This window comes from Equus asinus, chromosome 6, assembly GCF_041296235.1.
Source record: "Equus asinus isolate D_3611 breed Donkey chromosome 6, EquAss-T2T_v2, whole genome shotgun sequence".
Classification (NCBI taxonomy): domain Eukaryota; kingdom Metazoa; phylum Chordata; class Mammalia; order Perissodactyla; family Equidae; genus Equus; species Equus asinus.
This window is the reverse complement of record NC_091795.1, coordinates 70,146,737-70,164,326: the sequence shown is the minus strand read 5'-3', so window position 1 is coordinate 70,164,326 and position 17,590 is coordinate 70,146,737. Positions and strand designations below refer to the sequence as shown.

General features: G+C 33.6%; 2 protein-coding genes across 6 annotated transcripts in view; one reads left to right on the top strand and one right to left on the bottom strand.

Moving 5' to 3' along the window:
- Positions 1 to 17,590, bottom strand: part of SOS1 (SOS Ras/Rac guanine nucleotide exchange factor 1) — a 147,078-nt gene that overhangs the window by 5,079 nt on the left and 124,409 nt on the right. The window contains exons 16-22 of one of the 2 annotated variants that reach the window (XM_044772279.2): positions 16,503 to 16,665; positions 15,892 to 16,009; positions 10,129 to 10,301; positions 9,802 to 9,918; positions 8,250 to 8,514; positions 2,691 to 2,735; positions 858 to 976 (exon numbers count right to left, since the gene is read on the bottom strand). In XM_044772279.2, the coding sequence (XP_044628214.1) occupies positions 858 to 976; positions 2,691 to 2,735; positions 8,250 to 8,514; positions 9,802 to 9,918; positions 10,129 to 10,301; positions 15,892 to 16,009; positions 16,503 to 16,665 (1,000 nt within the window). The remainder of the gene's footprint in view (positions 1 to 857; positions 977 to 2,690; positions 2,736 to 8,249; positions 8,515 to 9,801; positions 9,919 to 10,128; positions 10,302 to 15,891; positions 16,010 to 16,502; positions 16,666 to 17,590) is intronic. The other variant, XM_044772280.2, reaches the window with a different exon arrangement.
- ARHGEF33 (Rho guanine nucleotide exchange factor 33) overlaps positions 1 to 17,590 on the top strand; it is a 112,199-nt gene that overhangs the window by 83,674 nt on the left and 10,935 nt on the right. The window lies entirely within an intron of this gene.

The window sequence follows — 17,590 nt, the reverse complement described above, 5'->3', positions numbered from 1 at the left end:
ATTAAGAATTAAGTTGGGGTTTTCAAACATGCTATTAGACGATCTCAGGTTTGGATCAGGGAGTTTGCCATATGTTTTAAATGGGAGGTTATGCCAATTCATTAAAAAACAAATTTTTTTCTCAATGTTAAGTTGTTACTTTATTTTTCTCAAAATTTTCTTGTTTGCTATTGCTTACCTATCACTCAATCTAACATAAGATCATTTCTGATTTAACATGTTACCTGTTAATTTTACAATTTTAAACTTAACAATATTTCATGATGTTCTGCAAAGGTCTTGACTTGTCCAGTTACTCTGTCCTCTGGACACTCTGAGAACCAGTGAATCAGTTAACAGTTGGCAAAAAAAAGAAATTTAAACAGGTGGAAAAAAATAGCTATTATGAGTCTTTAAAGTCTCTTCCAACCCAGAATTTTCATGAAAATCCCATTTAAAAGCATGTCAGATTCACTATAAAGAGCTCAGATAGGTAACATTTAGCATATGCTAAGATACAGTTTCACTTAAAATGTGCTTTCATATAAAGCTTCAGACGTCTTTCCTTCTTTCTCCATATGTGTTTTTAAAGAACTGCTTGAGACTACATTCCTCTCATTTTATAGATTAAACTTGTTTTTTCCTTGACAGTACCCATAATTTAGATTTACATGGATTTTGAAAACATACCAAAAAACTACTTTCAGAAGAAAGGGAATAAAATGACTGCATGGTAAATCCATATTTAATCTTTGTTTTAATACTATTAAGCCCAAATACTCTAAGTGTCAACCTAATCCAGTGAGAACTAGACATAAGCAATTAATTATAATGTACGTATGCTTCCAGTTTCCAGATAGCAAGATTTTCTACTTTACCTTAGATGGCGAAGATTCCGCTGGGGCAGATTCTGGTCGTCTTCGTGGAGGAACAGGAGGGGGGACAGGCACTTCATCAGTGCCTTTGGTTAAACTTATAGATGATACTGAAGCAGATCCTGTAGGAGGTTAAATTTTTTTAAAAGTTCACAGGAATGTTATTTCATCTATTAATCCTGAAAAGGCTTAGCTGGGAACTGCTTATATTTGTTAAAAGAAATGTATAGAAGTATCAAAAACAATTCAATAAACCAATACCCAATAGGATTTCCTTTATTAAAGCAAACTGCTATAAAAGCATGCAAAAATTTCTTAGCAGAATTTTCAGAAAAAAAGCTGCCTAAGATATTCTGTTATTTTGCTTCTTGAACAAAATAACATTCCCACTGTTAATCTATTATTGAAATTTTTTATTTGGGTCTGATTCTCAGATTTTTGGGAGAGACCACAAACTATTAAAAACCTTTGGAATGTTAATTTTTATTAAGCTTTTGTGATGCGCTCATTTTTTTCTCTGACTTTACCAGTGTAGAATTTCTCGGCCCTTACTAGATATTTCTTGGATTAGTTTCTGATCTTAACCAATCTCCCCAGCAATTCTCTCCAAGGATGCCAGGGGAGAGCATCTAGTGTCTAGGGGAGGGTGAGTCTCTCGTCATTTGCTTAGGTATAGGCTCTCCTTGGCGGGTAAGCAAAATCAGGTTCATCATACTCTAATCCAAAAATTTTAATTGTGATAGAGCTATTTAAGATGACTGAGGCAGCCCGGATAATAAAAACAGAAATTACACTAGAATCTAGTAAACCTGATTTAAGAAAAAGTTGATGAACTGGCACAAAAAAGGTAAATAAAGCTTCTAATTGGAACCTATCTTATAGACACTAAAGATGAGAAGGGCATAATATAGGGATATAAGTAATTACATGTTGAAAGACAGTATTTATCTAAATTGTCAACTAGTTTATGAGCACTACAAAAAAGATAAGAAAAGATACTTAATCATTCAAAATTATATTGGCCGGTTCTTGGTTTCCTTTAAGTATTGATAGCTTTTACTTTGTCAATTAAATGTTATAACAATATAGAACTTAAAGAGAGTACTTTGTGTACTGATAGTATTCAAATGAGCAACATTTTGATCACCTACCTTTTTTTCTTAAGAGACAATTAAGTTAATTTAACTTACAATTAATGTTTTCCATTGTACATATTTTGAAATCATTTGTATGAAGGAGAGGAGAAAACATTAATCTATTAGCTTAAAACTTATGGAATAGTTTGGTGAGTTGTTAGATTAAATTTCAAAGCAAATATCTACAATGGAACTTTATTTTGCTTAACAGTGATGAATATTTAGGCCATATACTTTAAGTAGTTACAATTATAATACAGTTTTTCTAAAGTCAAGTAACAGTTAGTTGCCTACAATGCCAATGCCAGGCTAAGTGTATTTTGTGGTTTAGACACTGCATGTAGCTGCCAGCATTCCCATATGCGCATGCATGCTCTTGCTTTTTTTTTCAAGTTGAGCATTAAAATATATTTAGAACTCTCTAGTTGGAAAAGAGAAATGGTTAAATGTGGAAACCACCCATATAATAATGTTCTTCTAAAAGAGAAAAACGGTTTTACAAAAAGCATGAAAAGTATCTAAGTCTAAGCAAATCATTTCTGATCAAAAGATAGCACAAGTGAAGGCCTCACTTCTAAGATGTTGCAAGCAAGGTATCAACGCTGCCAGACCCAGGAAGAATTTTAGCAGGGAAGGTTACACTTGGTTGAATTTTTAAAGCCAAAGCAAGAATTATGAGTCTTAAACCAAATATACTAACTTGGGCCATGGGGCAGTGTAACTTGGATAAAGACGGTATCGCTGCCTGTGAAAGGAAACAAGAAAAAGTAGATTTTTCTTTCATTGATATATTCAACTCATCTGTAAAAATTTATTTATGATAAAAATGTTATTTTTGTCAGTCTAGTTTTAAAGAATGGTATAACAGTCTATAGTAAAAGCTCATTACTACTTACTTTTCAGAAAAATAAAGAATTAAATTGAGTTAATGTCAGACATTGGGAATTTTGAAGATTCCTTTTAGATTCACTACTTGATGTCATAATAATTAAATGAAATGCTTTTAGGAGAAAAGTAAAATATCCTATATTTTTGGAAGACTTTTAAAAAATGTATAAACCTAATTCCAGCAAAGAATTCAGCTGGACATATAGAAATGTCATTTACTAAGGATTACTTTGAAACTTTAAACTTGTGAAATAAGTAATAAATAACAAATTTGTTATATAAATTGAAAATCAAAAGGGAACTTAACTTACTAATATTATTATATACCTGTGAAAATGTTCTTGGGACATATATTCTCATCACAAAATAACCACAACTTTGGATATTACCAAACAAGCTGGAAAGTGATATAGCTTTTTCCTCTCTATATTCTTGAACATTAAAAAAAAAAAAATCAATAAACATTTGGTGCTTAGACATTTTATAGAGGACACTCACTGATAAATTTAGAATGTCTAATTTCAGCAATGTTAATTCTTTTAAGAAAAAATGAAAATCACAAAAGCCACAGCCACCAAGAGCATTAAAGTAGAAAGACTGAGACAAAAGGCCAGATGATCTATACTGGTTCTAAATCAATAGAGTCACTTATGTCACACTGCCTCATATTACCAACATATTGAACAGAAAATATCCAAGAGACTAAAATAATCCCTATAACACTAGACTGAGGTTTTTAAAAAATTCAGGTTTTTCTTTTGTTTTTGCACCATAGGCAATCACTCAAATAATTTCGACCATTGTTTTTTCCAGCTTCTTTGGTCAGAATGAGGATAATTTTACATTCCAGGTTCAGTGGGCAAGACTACTAATTTGACTAATTTTAATACAGTGATCTTATTTCCCAGACAGCCCCAATTTCAAATAGTTTATCCCATTATCTCCTTAGAGGCTATGGTAACTAAGGGTCGCAACCTAGCTAATTCTAATAAGTTACCTTGCAGAAGATTAAAACTCATTTTTATACTTTGATATTAAATGAAGCTCTTGCTCTGTCAATGATTCTCTTCTCTATTTATTAGGCACCTAAGACATAACGGGGGTTAAGGGAGTATCCAGCTCTAGTGTTTACCTACTTATCTATTTTCCACTTTTCCTGGAAAGGAGATAAATATGCCTCAAGAACATGGTAGTATGCTCTACAATATAGGAATAAAATCAAAACACAAAGCTCATGACAGCTAGAAACTGCAGGCTTTCAGAAAGAACGATCAGACCTCTGCATACACTGAACACACACGTGCACACAGACAGACTTGGCTTTGATCATATGCATATACAGCACAGGCTTAGATTCAAGTATTTGGTAAATTTGGGGCACTTTTTCTGATTTGTCACTTTAAATGAATTGCTTGGTTTCACTGCCTGGAAAATCTCTTAGAATTATACATGTTCTAATCAAGAAATATATACTAGAAATTCTTATCAGCTAGGTACTGAACAAATTTATTGATGACTTAGGAGTGAAATCCAATTAATTAAAAAAGTAATATTAATTTGTTAAGTACAAATCCTAGACAACAGATCAGTGGTTCTCAATCTTGGTTGCACATTAGAATCCCCTGGGGAGCTTTTAAAAAATGCTGAATCCCAGGTGCCAATGCCAGTCTAATTCAAGTGTGGGCTGGGCATAGGTATTTTTTTTAAAGTTCCCCAGGGGATTATAATGTACAGTCAGCATTGAAACCACTGCTGAAGATACTCTTCAATTTATAAATGAGTCATTCTTGAAACAGGAACAACCATTTTCCTATAGAAAAAAATATATAAATCATGAATAACTTCTTAAACTCACAAAAGCCTGTTAAATGCAAATATATTTGAGATGAGAAATGAATCACCTACAGCATTCTTCTATGAAGAAAAGCCTTGCATTCCAGCTTGAAATGCTTAGAATACTTCCCCTACACTAAGGGACAGAGCTAAAACTCATATGTAGCACAGACCAGGTCAGACCTTGGTTCCCCTTTACGACCAGGCAACCTTTCAAACAGGCAACCTTTCAAACCAGAAGCTACCAAGAACACTTCATCCTCTTCCCGTTCTTGCTGTAGCAGCAGAAACAAAGCAGAGAGCTGGGTGGTCTTTCCCCTTTTCCCAGCCACTGTCATCAGCACTTAGAGGTGGATCTGGCCAGGGCAAGGTATGGAGCAGGGCTCTGAATGTGAGGGTGTATGTAGCAACACTAAGTAGGTGGCCAGTTTCTTCCCATCCCTGTCTTCACCAAAAGCTCTCCATGACCATTCTTGCCCATTCTGTGGTCATCTTTGTGTACACTTCTACAGCATTTATGTCTTCACCACTCATTTAGCATTTTGCTAAGCACTTACACATCTTCTCTGGTAAAGCTTGCAGTCTTACTGAGAGATGAAAAATAACCATAGTACAAAAAGAATGATAGCATTTAACAATGGTTAAGCATTTAACTATGAATTTCTTTGTACTAGGGTTATTTTCATCTCTCAGTAACACTTCAAGCTTTACCAGAGAAGATGTGTAAGTGCTTCGCAAGGAGTGAGATATGCAACAGATACTGGCTGAATAAATTAATTATTGGTTTTTAAAGTAAATTATCATGAAAAAAACTATAAGAAGCAAACAAATACTATTATAACTAATCAAAAATTCTAGTCAAACTTCGGTGTTTGAAAAACTTGAGCAATGGGACTTTCTTCTGCTTTCTATTGAGTGGAATATGTTCAGATAATCTAAGAATTTAGGCACAGCAGCTCTTTCCTGCCAGGCCCTGAGGGAGACACGTGGAAGTAGGTGTTCGCTCTGGTGGCAACACAGTGGGTAGAAAGTTGGGCACTCTGGTGACCGCCCCACAGCACTAGCAGATCTGTTAGCAGAAGTGGGGTCAAAAGCAGATGAGGACCTTTAATACACATAGGCTACTGAGAAGTTTTAAGTAAGGGACTAATTGAGCATACAGATGGTTTTATATTATGCTGGTTTATTTGATTTCAAAATCAGTTATTTTCAGTTTTTCTAAGAGCAAAGGAAATAGTAATACGAGTTTTCTTTATCACAAAGAAAGAGAAATTGAGAAAACCCTCAAAGCTAAGATTACAAAGTCTAACTCCTGGAACAATGGTTTCTCCACTAATCCAGCTATTTAAGCTAATATTATTCCACTGCCACATATGATAAGGCACTTATCGAGAGGACTGCATTCCAAAATGATTCCTTCTTCCACTAGTAGGGAATGTGATGGTGCTTATCTCCTGGTTTTCCACTTCTTTTATTTTTAGCTACTTCTTAAACTAAGAGAAGTAGAATTTGCAGTTGATGGTTTTCACATGATTTCAATAATTTACTTATGTGGGAATTTTTATAATATAGACCATAACCATCTGCTCTAGGAAAAAACCCTGTAAACAGTTAAATGGGTCAGAATAAATAATGATTTTAGGTCAGGTAGACAACAAAAAGTGCTGGTTTTATTTTATTACTTAATTTAGGGGATTGATGAGTTGGGTAGAATAAATGGGAATTTTTTTACCTGGTGTTTATTTGAACTTATCATCAAAAACATCCTGATAGCTTACTACATGTGTAACATGACTCCATTATCCTCAGAAGCCAAATAAAGCAAGATGTAGTAACTCTCAAAACAAATGCACTTTAGGTGGTAACAAGACAAGACAAACTACAAATGTATGTATAACAGAGGAAAAAATAAATAGGATTCTGGACCACATCTCAAAATCATATACCTCCAAAGAATAATTTTAAGTTGATTTTTGTTAAAAAGTTAGATTCTCTGAGTTGGAAGAAAGCTTAAAAATCTAGTTTGATCCTCAGAAGGCACAGTAAATGTATTTTTATAAAACCAGAAAGCTCACTAGCAGACTAGGATGAGAAACCAGGACTCTAACTCCTAGGTAAGTGCTTCTCAACCTCCTCCCCCACAGTAATGTCACATTGCCTCTCAGTATTGGATTCTTTTCTGTCAAATACTAGGGTAGAACTTGATCTGTACATTGAGCTAAAACAACCAATGGAAAGAGCATGGGAAGTGGTTGTGAGAGAGTTAAAGGTGAGTGGACTCAAGTTTTGAATTAATAACGAACACATGAAAAAAGGTTATGTGTTCTTACTAGAGCTTTCAAGTTCCACATGAAACTGATTAGGAAATTAGTGGAAGTAAGGTGATCTAGATATAAAAGGTAGCCTCTTTAAGGGGCTAGGGCTGAGCTGTGCAGTTTGGTAGCCACTAGCCACATATGGTTATTAAGCATTTGAATGTGGCTAGTCCGAAGTGAGATGCGCTGTAAGTGTAAAATGCATACTGGATTTTGAAGATTTAGAACAAAAAAGAGAATGTAAAATATCTCATTAATAAATTTTTATATTAATTTTCATATTGAAATGGCAATATTTTGCATATACTGGGTTAAATAAAATATATTAAAGTTAATTTCACCTAATTCTTTTTGCTTTTTTTATCATGGTTATAAGAACATTTAAAGTTACATGTGTGGCTCACATTATATTTCTCCTGGACAGCACTGATCTAGAGATAAGAAAAGGATGAGCAATAGTACGCAATCTGTGAAATCTGTATGGCTGGGCTTGAAAGCAGAGGCAGTTTATTAGCAGGCACCATATACCATCTGCTGGATGGCATAGACTGAGAAAGGGTTAAGGAGGAGCTTGAATTTGATGCATTGCACAATTAGAAACTACAGTTTGGTGGGAGGGGAATGGTGTACTCTGAGCAGTATTCAAATACAATAATTTTGGAGGCACTGGACTGACATTCCTTGCAGATTTTAGGAGTCATCTTTGTTTCCTCTGGATATTAAGGATGCATTTTAAATTCACCAATCAAAAACAAATGCTCAAATGAAGTTTAAATTGCCAATTTCATCACCAAGCTTTTTAGTAAAGTATAATAAATTTAAAGAGAGGTTTTCAACAGATTTTCAAAAAATTATAAGTTGGGGTTTAGAATGTTTTATATTTTTATAATAATATATATATTTTTCTTTGCTGAGGAAGATTGGCCCTGAGCTAACATCTGTTGCCAATCTTCCTCTTTTTTATATGCGGGATGCCACCACAGCATGGCTGACAAGAGGTGTAGGGCCATGCTTGGGATCTGAACCCACGAACCTGGGCCACTGAAGCAGAGTGTACTGAACTTAACCACTATGTCATGGGACCAACCTCATAATAATATCTTTTGAAATGGTCTTTGATTTGTCTACAAATATACAAAAAATAAAAAAGTTATACAGATTCCTTTTTACTTGTAGCACATATAATACTAACAATTACTTTAAAACAAAATTTTAGCACCTACTTGAGTGAAAAGGGCTCGAATGATCAGAATCAAATACGCTGCAAACATCTGTGGTACTGGAAGCACCAGAAGCAGGAGGAGGTGTTAACGGTGTTCTTGGAGAATTTGGTGCAGATGCTGTACTCTCTGTTTCACTTTCAGGGATCCTACTATAACTAATTTTCCTTGGCTCCTGCTGCAGAGGTGTGGGATGTCTCATGGTACCTGGTCTTGGGTTTGATGGACGAACACCAGGAGATTTTAGGGGATAGCTATATTTTTTTGGCTGTAGACATATCAAAAGAAACACAATACTTACCACACCATAACAGAAAGGAAAGTTTTCTATATATGCCTGGTAAAATTCAACTAATATCTAGGAAAACCATAAACCACTAATAAAGTTACATAATGATTCAAATCAAAGTGTCCAAGTTAAAGCATTAACATCCAATTTCCATAAAGCCTTGGCTATCTAAATTATTAGGGAATGTATTTCTTTAAATAACTGAGTGTTAGTCCTATAAATACCAGAGTATTTGTTATTCTAATATTTTTGGATGGAAATCTTTCCAAGATATATTGTAAATTTCTATGGCTTTTTAAACAGACTATGTTGAGCTAATTTAACCTTGCTGGGAAAGCCAGGATCATTATTAGTAATTATGATACCTTACTATGTAATACAGTGATGCCATCAGGATCATTTGAACTGTTTACAAACGTGTTAAAGTGACTGAGTTTTCATTTGTGTGTGTGTTAGTTTTATGGAATTTTCTTACAGAGTGATCATTTCTTAGTGATATCAGCATGCCTCATTGGAGCAGACTATATAGCTGTTTCCAATTGGCTGTTTTTAATTCATCTTTTAAAAAACTGTTATAGGCCTTGAGAAAATTTCTTGTGAGGTAATCACATAAGCTTTAGTTCATAGACATTATGAGATTTATCTTGGTTACTTAGAAGCCATTTATGTTTACTTCTTGATTCTTGACTTTCTTATGAATAAGAGAGATTATACTCAGATCAGTGAGGTGATGATACTGTACATAAATTTGGCCAGGCACGGGCAAGTAATAAAAAACAATGGAAACTTTATTTTCCCAAAAAAAGTATCTTTAGCCAAACCTATTATGTTTATGGCTAATGATTCATGGTTATAAGTTCTAATAAGTTATTACTTTAAAAAAGTTGTAAGTCCATGTATTTGCTATAAGTGAATTAGTATAAATTAATCAAATTTCTTGCCCTTAAAATACATTCTGAATTAACATTATCTTGTTGTAAAAAAATAAAAACTCACATATTTGCCCAATTTCTTCATCTATCATATCCAGATTTATTCAGATTAATATTAATGTTCATTTATTTGGAACCAAGTGGGATATTCCTGAACATATTTCTTAAGCACTGATTCATTACTTTTATCCATCACATGTACACTTCATCCTTGAATGCCTTTATAGAAAACTAATCTGTATAACACATATGGTAGTGATGACATCACCAGATACAGATGACAACTGCAAAATATATATAAATGTAAAAGAAACATAAATAGATGAATGCTTACAAATCTTGGGAGAGGCTTAGGATTTCGTGGTTCTATTTCTAGGGATTTGTTGAAAAGATAATCTGTAAATTCTTTTTCCATGCTATTTCCCATTGGATTCAAGTTTTCAAAGAACCTCTAAAACAAATGCAAAGAAATAAACAATTATTAATATTATTTTTAATTCAGTTTGAGAATCATGATAATAATTTAAGAAAATATTTAACATAAGAAAATTTGAATGTTTTGTTTTATTTTCCTTTTTTCCCTCTACTAAATAAACCTGCTCTTCATCAAGTGGTTTATAAACTTAATCAAAAATATGTATCCTCAAATAATTTAACTTACTTTGATATCCGATTCTACTCGTAAACAATAAGGCTGATTTTGGTACTGCTGGATCTCTCCTGTAATTTCTGCTACCTTCCTCCTTTTGCTAAAGTTTATAAGCTCTTTTCCATGCCTTTTCAGGACCTCAGGGTTGCCTTCTTCTGTTTTCAAGATATTAGTTAGATAAATTCCTAGAAGATATAATGAAATTATTTCAAGAATAAAGAAGGAAAAAGCTAGTTTTTTTCTTTCTCAGTAATTGTAGACATGTTACATTGTACCATCTCAATCACCATAACCAAAGAATCAAGGTAATGATTTCCATTCTATGAAAAAACAACAAACTAAGTAAATATCAAGAGAAAAATTTTTTGTAAGTTTCAAATTCTTGTGTGACAGACTTAAGTTTATAAATACCCAAGAAAAAGGAAGACCAAGTTTAACAAAATTAACAGATTTTTCAGGAGGAATAACCAATTTTCCATACCTCCAAATCACATGTTATTTGACGTAAGTCACGGTTTTGTTAAAGGAACTCTTTAATAACACATGTTTTTGGCAAAAGAGGAAACCATTAAATTCAGAGGGTCACATTTTCTGCTTACTCAGCTCTAGAGTCCCCACAAGAAGTTCTCATTTGTAATTCAGAGGTAGTATTGTTTGGATAGGCTTACTCATGGAAGTGTGCAAGGATGTGCAAGCCTATCAAACACAGGACTGCACATAATTTATGTATATTCTGGTCTTCAGTACTTCTAGAATTAGTGGCAACCTGGTAAGTGAGCTCTTGTTCCCCATCACTGCAGGTTGTGCACTGGATGAGGAGAATGAACAAAGTAACGGGCACTTTAGTGCTTTACACAGCGCTCTGGTGCCAGGAGCACTTTAGTTCATTTCTGTTCTACATAAAGGTTCTGGAGCCAGCTCTGCTGCTTTCTACTTGTGTGATCTCATGCCAGTTGCTTAGCCTCTCTGTGTCTTGGTTTTCTTATCTATAAAATGAGGATAGCAGGGTTGCTGTGAGAAATGAGTAAATTTATGTATAGGCTTAGAATAGGATCTGACAAAAGTAAATGATTAATTAGCATGGTTGTGATTGTTGGTGCTGTTGTTGCTATTCTTGCTCTGTTCTCTTATGCTTCTGCCTTTTCCCCTAAAGTACTGACTATGATGCTTTGGGGAAAATGTGAGTTCATTCACTGCACACACATGTACTGAGTCTGCTGTATGCCAAGCACTGCATTACATACTGCAGATACAAAGATGAACAAGAGACAGTCCCTGACCTCAAGGAACTCAAAGCTTTGAATGTGGGCTACTACAGTACAATTTGGTAAGTAATGCATAAAATGCTATGAGAGCACAAAGGAGGTGTACCTAACTCTGGCTTGAGCTGGTGGGAGTAGAAAAAGCATCATAGATGAGGTGATGCTTAAAATAAGTCTCAGAAAATGAACAAAATTTTAATGAGTAGAATAAGGTGGAAGGGTATTCTAAGCAAAGCAGCAGTGTGTCCAAAGGCTCTGTCTGTGATGAAGCTTAGAAAGCATACTTAGAGACAGCATGTTGTTTGGTATGGCTAGACCACAGGGGTTTGGTGTGTGGGGTGAAGGAAGAGTGGCAGGATGTGAGGCTAGACATAGGCAAGGGATTAGTAGTCCTAATCCCTTCCCCATCACTGCAGGTTGTGCGCTGGATGAGGAAGAGAATGAACAAAGTAACAGGCACTTTAGTTCTAATCATAGATTAGTGGTTCTAAATGCTTTTGTGGTAGAGGCATACTTTTAAATACTAGAATTTTGCGCCACATTCTTGAAAAGATTAAATGACTCAAAATCAATAGTAAACAAGTCAGCAATGAACCATGATAGACATCAATGCCTATTTGGTTCTAAAAAGTATCCAGTTATCAAGCATATTAGTTACCTGGCTATTTCTTAGCACCTAGGCCATTCTTGATTATATGTTCCTAAGACAAATTTACCGTGTGGTCTAGAATGTACAGGCTCTTTTATTTTCCATGTCTGCCTGTCAGTTGGCTCTTTTACTTGCAGCCAGTTATATTCTCCTCTACAGTAAGTTGCATGATCCACTTAGCTCAGTGTTCAGTCTGACAAACTTGTCCAAAAGAGTACACATATTTAATGGCAGCCCAAATCAACTTTCCATATTGGTCACAAATTGATGGCCCAACTGTGAAGAGTTTGTGGGTAGTAGCACCTGCACTGGGCTGTAAAGAACCTTTTGTTAAAGAGCTTAATTTTTATCCAGTAGGTAATTAGCAGACTATTAGCATCTCTGCATTCTGGAAGGATTACTCTGGCTGTACTGTGAAGCCAGATGGGTTAGGAGTTAAGACCGGAACCAGGAAGATCAGTTGACAGGAGAAAAGTAGTCCTGGTGAGATGATGAGAGCTATCTTAGGGTCTTCAGGGATGGAGTGGAGTGCATAAATATTTAAGAGGTCGACTCCATAAGAATTGATTACCTGGTTTGGGCAGAGGATGGAGCAGTAGGAAGACTCTCAGCTTTGTGCTTGGGTGATGGAATGGGTGGTGGTATAATGACTAACACTGGGAACATGGGGGATAATAAGTTACGGGATATTGTAGGTGTTAAAAGTACATTTGAATGAAGTTGTGAAAATGCTTACCAGTAGCACTTTGGGAGAGCTCAGGATAAATTTGGAAATTATTTCTGACAAATTAATGGCTAGTTAAAAGAAGAACAAATAAAGAGGTGGTGTCTAAACTTTGACCAACACTAAATCAGTAAAAAAATCAGTAAGCATCAGCTAAATCAGTAAAAAATATTTAAGCATACATCTTCAATATATATATATATAATTTTTGAATATAAAATGTAGTACAAATATATACATAGGCCTGAATATTATATACTGTTAAAGCTTATTTTTTTCAATAGATCATTTTACATACCCTACTCTGGAGTCAGCTGTTCTAGGGAGAAGGAAAGCAGAGCATCATGACACAAATAATGAAGAGGGGTGAGGTTCACCTTTTTGCTGACACCTTTCCCAACCTTTCTGGGAAAAAGTGGCTGCTCAGGGTTCTAGGTTGCCATAGCACTTTGCTCACACTTCGATTTACGGATTTCTACAACACACTATTATATTTACTACATGGTAATGTAATTTATTTTTCTACTCTTTCAAGGGAGTTTATTGAGGATGAGACTGTTTTATTTCTCTCTCTATTCTCAACACCTAGCCCTGGGCCTGACACATAGATGCATTCAACAAATGTTTCTGAATGAATGAAAGAAGCATATTATTTCCGAATAGAAGAGAAAGCATTTGGAGAATAGACCAGGATGCTAGAGACATATAGTCAATTCTAAAATGACAGGAAAACAAGAATGGAGATGAACCAAATTAAAAAAATTCTTGGAGTTAAGGGTAAGTGACTATTAAAAAATGAATACCATTCATAACCAAAAATACCGAGGAAAAAGCTAAATATCATAAATGTTCTTTCCAAATTAATTGACAGATTGTTCCAACTGTATTTTGGGGAATTACCCTTCCCCCAAATTATAAAGTTCATTCGGAAAAATAAAGAGACAGAATTAGCAAAGAAAATACCGAAGAAATATTAAAGAAGCAACTTTATTATATATGAAAACTCTATAAAGCAGAGTTTCTCAGCCTTGGTCCTGCTGACCTTTTGGACTGAATAATTCTTTGTTGTGGGGGCTGTCCTGTGCATTGTAAGATGTTAGCAACATTCCTGTCCTCTATCCACTAGATGCCTCTAGCACCTCCCAACTAGAACAATAAAAAATGTCTCTTGACATTGCTAAATGTTCCCTGGGGGACAAAAACTGCTCCCAGTTGAGAATCACTTATTATAAAGTGCCAATCATTAAAACTGGGGCATTAGTATAAGAAGTTAATAAGAAAGAGTATTTGTTAAAGAAGGAGGTACCACATATAAATGGGAATCAAGAAGAATTAATCAATAAACCTGGATCAACAAACAATTTGGTGAAGAAATAAATTTGAATATTTCATATGGTATCTAAAAGAGACTACAATTTGACAAAAGAGTTAAATATAATGTTAAAAGGCAAGTCATAAAACTAGAAGAAAATATGATTGAATATGAAATTACTAGACTGGAAGAACTTTTTAAGGTTAGAAATAATAGAAATCATAATGGGAAAGATGGACAGATTATAGAATTTAAAAATACTATATGTCAAAGAATAAAAACTAAAAGGCATATTGGTAAAATATTTGCAGCAGATATAAAAAAGGACATGGACAAGAGGGAATGCAAATATTAAACAAATGTATGAGAAAATGTTCACAGTAATCAAAGAATGAAAATGAATATAACTAATAGGTAGTAATTTTAATCTGTGAAAATAACAGAAATGAAAACATTTTTAAAAAAAGAAGTACCCAAAGTTAGAAATAATGGGATGAAATTTGCTTTGTCATACACTTCTGATGAATAAATGAGTGATAAACAAATATCTATTAATATTTAATATTATATTACATATTATATTAAAATATCAATATAAAATAAATAAATGACCATAAATACCTTTCAGAAAGTAACTTGGCAATATGTATCAAGAGTTAAAAAACTGATACCTTTTATATAATTTCTCTTCTGATTATCTATCTCAAGAAAATATTCTCAAAAACATTAAAAAAAGACATAAATATGAGGATATTCATTATAACATTATTTAGGAAAGCAAAAGGGCTGGAACCAATGTATGTGTCCATCACAGGGTAATAGTTAAATAAACTGTCATATCAACTTTATGGAATATTATGCAGCCATTACAAATGATAATTATGAAGATTAATAAAACATGACAATATATTTAAGATATGATAAGTGAAAAAAGTAAATAATAATGTATACATGTCATACAATTACAACTATATGCAATGTGTACCACAAAAATATTAGAAGTAAATACAAAAGTGGTTGGTTATAAAGCCTGAGCAAAAAAACGTGGGAAAATATGATATGTTAATTGAAGAAATATCAAGACATAACAATGTTATGTGCAGTAAAACTTAAAGCTATATGGAAAAGATATAGATGAAGAAAAGGCTGTAAGGAAATATACCACAGACTAAAAAGACTAAACGCCAGATGTGTTTTCGAGATCATAATTTTTCTAAGCATTCAGAGGAAGAATCATTAGAGATATATTCAGGCAGAAAAAAGAAACTAGTGTGAAAGAGATGTTGAAGATATGAAATACAGGGAACAAGTGATGGAATAAGAGAGAGGAACCTACAGGAAGGGAGGAGATTCAGATGGTAGATGTTTCAGTTTTAAAAGGAGGAAAAAGGCACTTCCTTCCTCTGGTGCAGAAGGGAAAGAGGGTAGTTAAAGAGCTTAAAATTTTGATGTGCTGAAGGTGTCGGCCCAAAGGCACATATGCTATGATTTTTACGCATGTGAGACTGTTTCTAAGAAACACAATTATAAATATGGATGAGTATGGCCATGCCTTTTCTGTAGAATGTTTATTAAAATAAAATGATTTCTATGAATATAGAAACACAAGTAAGCATTATATAATATAGAATGGCTGCCCAGGATGGAAATAAAAAGTAGAATGTATATATTGGGCTTGATCTTAAAAAGTCCTAACAGAGAAAAATTATAAGGGATTCAGGTGCTAAGTACTTGTTAAATAAGTATTTTCTGCTGGTATATTACACGTTTAATGAAAATCAGTGTATTGTTTTATCCCAAAACACAAAATGCAAGAAGAAATGCTCACCAAAGAAAGGCACACATGGTGGATTAATAGACCTGAGTTTTGCCAAATATTTCTTATAGTGATCTTCACTTAATTCATGAGCTTCTTCTAAAATTTTCTTTTGGCGACTTGGTATTTGCTACAAATAAAAAATATTTAGGAAGCATAAGTTTACAAAAGGGATCAGGTTTTGCCAAAAAATGACAGGCTAAGAGTAAAGTCCAAACAAAGCAGTATCGGTTTGATTCTAAGAATGATAATACTGCTTCAAAGAAACTATCTTCATGGACTCTAGCACAAACTTAAAGAAGTGCATGTGTGTGTAATCTAGTTTATCTTGTTATTCCTTACAAAATTATATAAGCATTTATTTGTACATTATATATTACAAATTAAGTGCTGAAAGCTTTTTCTTCTTCTAACTTAGGCTAGGACCTGTGAATGTATTTTAATGAGAATGCCTAATTTAAAAAGAGCAACAAATTCAATACGAAATTTAGATAATTCCATCTTTTAAACTGTTACTGAAAAGACAAGAGAGGCACTTAAAAATTAAAGATCATAATTGTTAAAATCCTGATTCTTAGAACAGGGAATGGAAGTTCATTTAAAAAACACCTGTACAAACCTACCTCAAACGTGTGGTCTAGTCTGTAAACAGGTGATGAGTTCATAGCACTAACAACCTCAAGGACGCCATTGAAGTTGTTCAGCTCTTGAAAGACTTGCAGAATCTCAATTATTCGATTCACCACAGCTACTCTTTCTTCTAAGTTTTCAGTTTCTACAATACATCTGGGAATCAAAGACAAAAGTGAATTAAAAATTTGGAGTTTTCCCAACAAAAATATGACTTAAAAAATTTAGTAAATACAATAATGTAGATTAGGGGTGGCTATAGTGTCACTATAGAGAATACATATTTAGGTAAATAGTTGGAAGCTGGAAGATAATACAATGCTTTCACAGTCAGGCATGCTGCTCTTCTGTTTTCCAGACTGGTACAGTCAATCAGTCAATCATTTTCCTACTGTATTTGATGCATCCTCTCTCAGCAATAGAATTAACTGGTGAGTCTGACATCTTGTTGAATATACACTGGTCTTTTAGATGCAGGTGTGTCAGAGGGGAATTTATTCTAGAATTCAAGCATTCTGTGCCTCTTGTTCTTCATCTAATTGCAAGATTTTAGAGATTAATGTTTAATTTCTTTGATATGTAGAAATGTACCTTAGAAATGTCTTAGAAATATCTTGATATCTTAGAAACGTAGAATTAGCTACATTTCTAGGAACAACTCCTTAGATAAGTCTGGTAATGTTAAAAAGTCAATGAAAGTATTTTACCACAATTAAGAATAAAATTTTAAAAATTACTTAGAAAGAAAAAAAAAGTCAATGAAAACAAAAGCACTTTACATTTAAATACCAAGAATCTTTGGAAAGTATATATATCCTAGTAAACAGCTAAAAAGACGTGTACTATGCTCAGGAAAAAAAGAAAATTCCTTAGTGATTATCTATTTCTAATATTTGAGAGAATTTTTATTTCTAATCACTTAGTAAAGAAAAAGACATTTTAAACTTGGTTTTCAATAAGGTAATATTAAACAGCTTATAATCTAAGAAAAAGAATACATAAATGGGAAAAATAAATATAAATCAATATTAAACATTTAAAAAAATGTAAAGTTGCAGATTGTATTACTCTCTGATGAGGC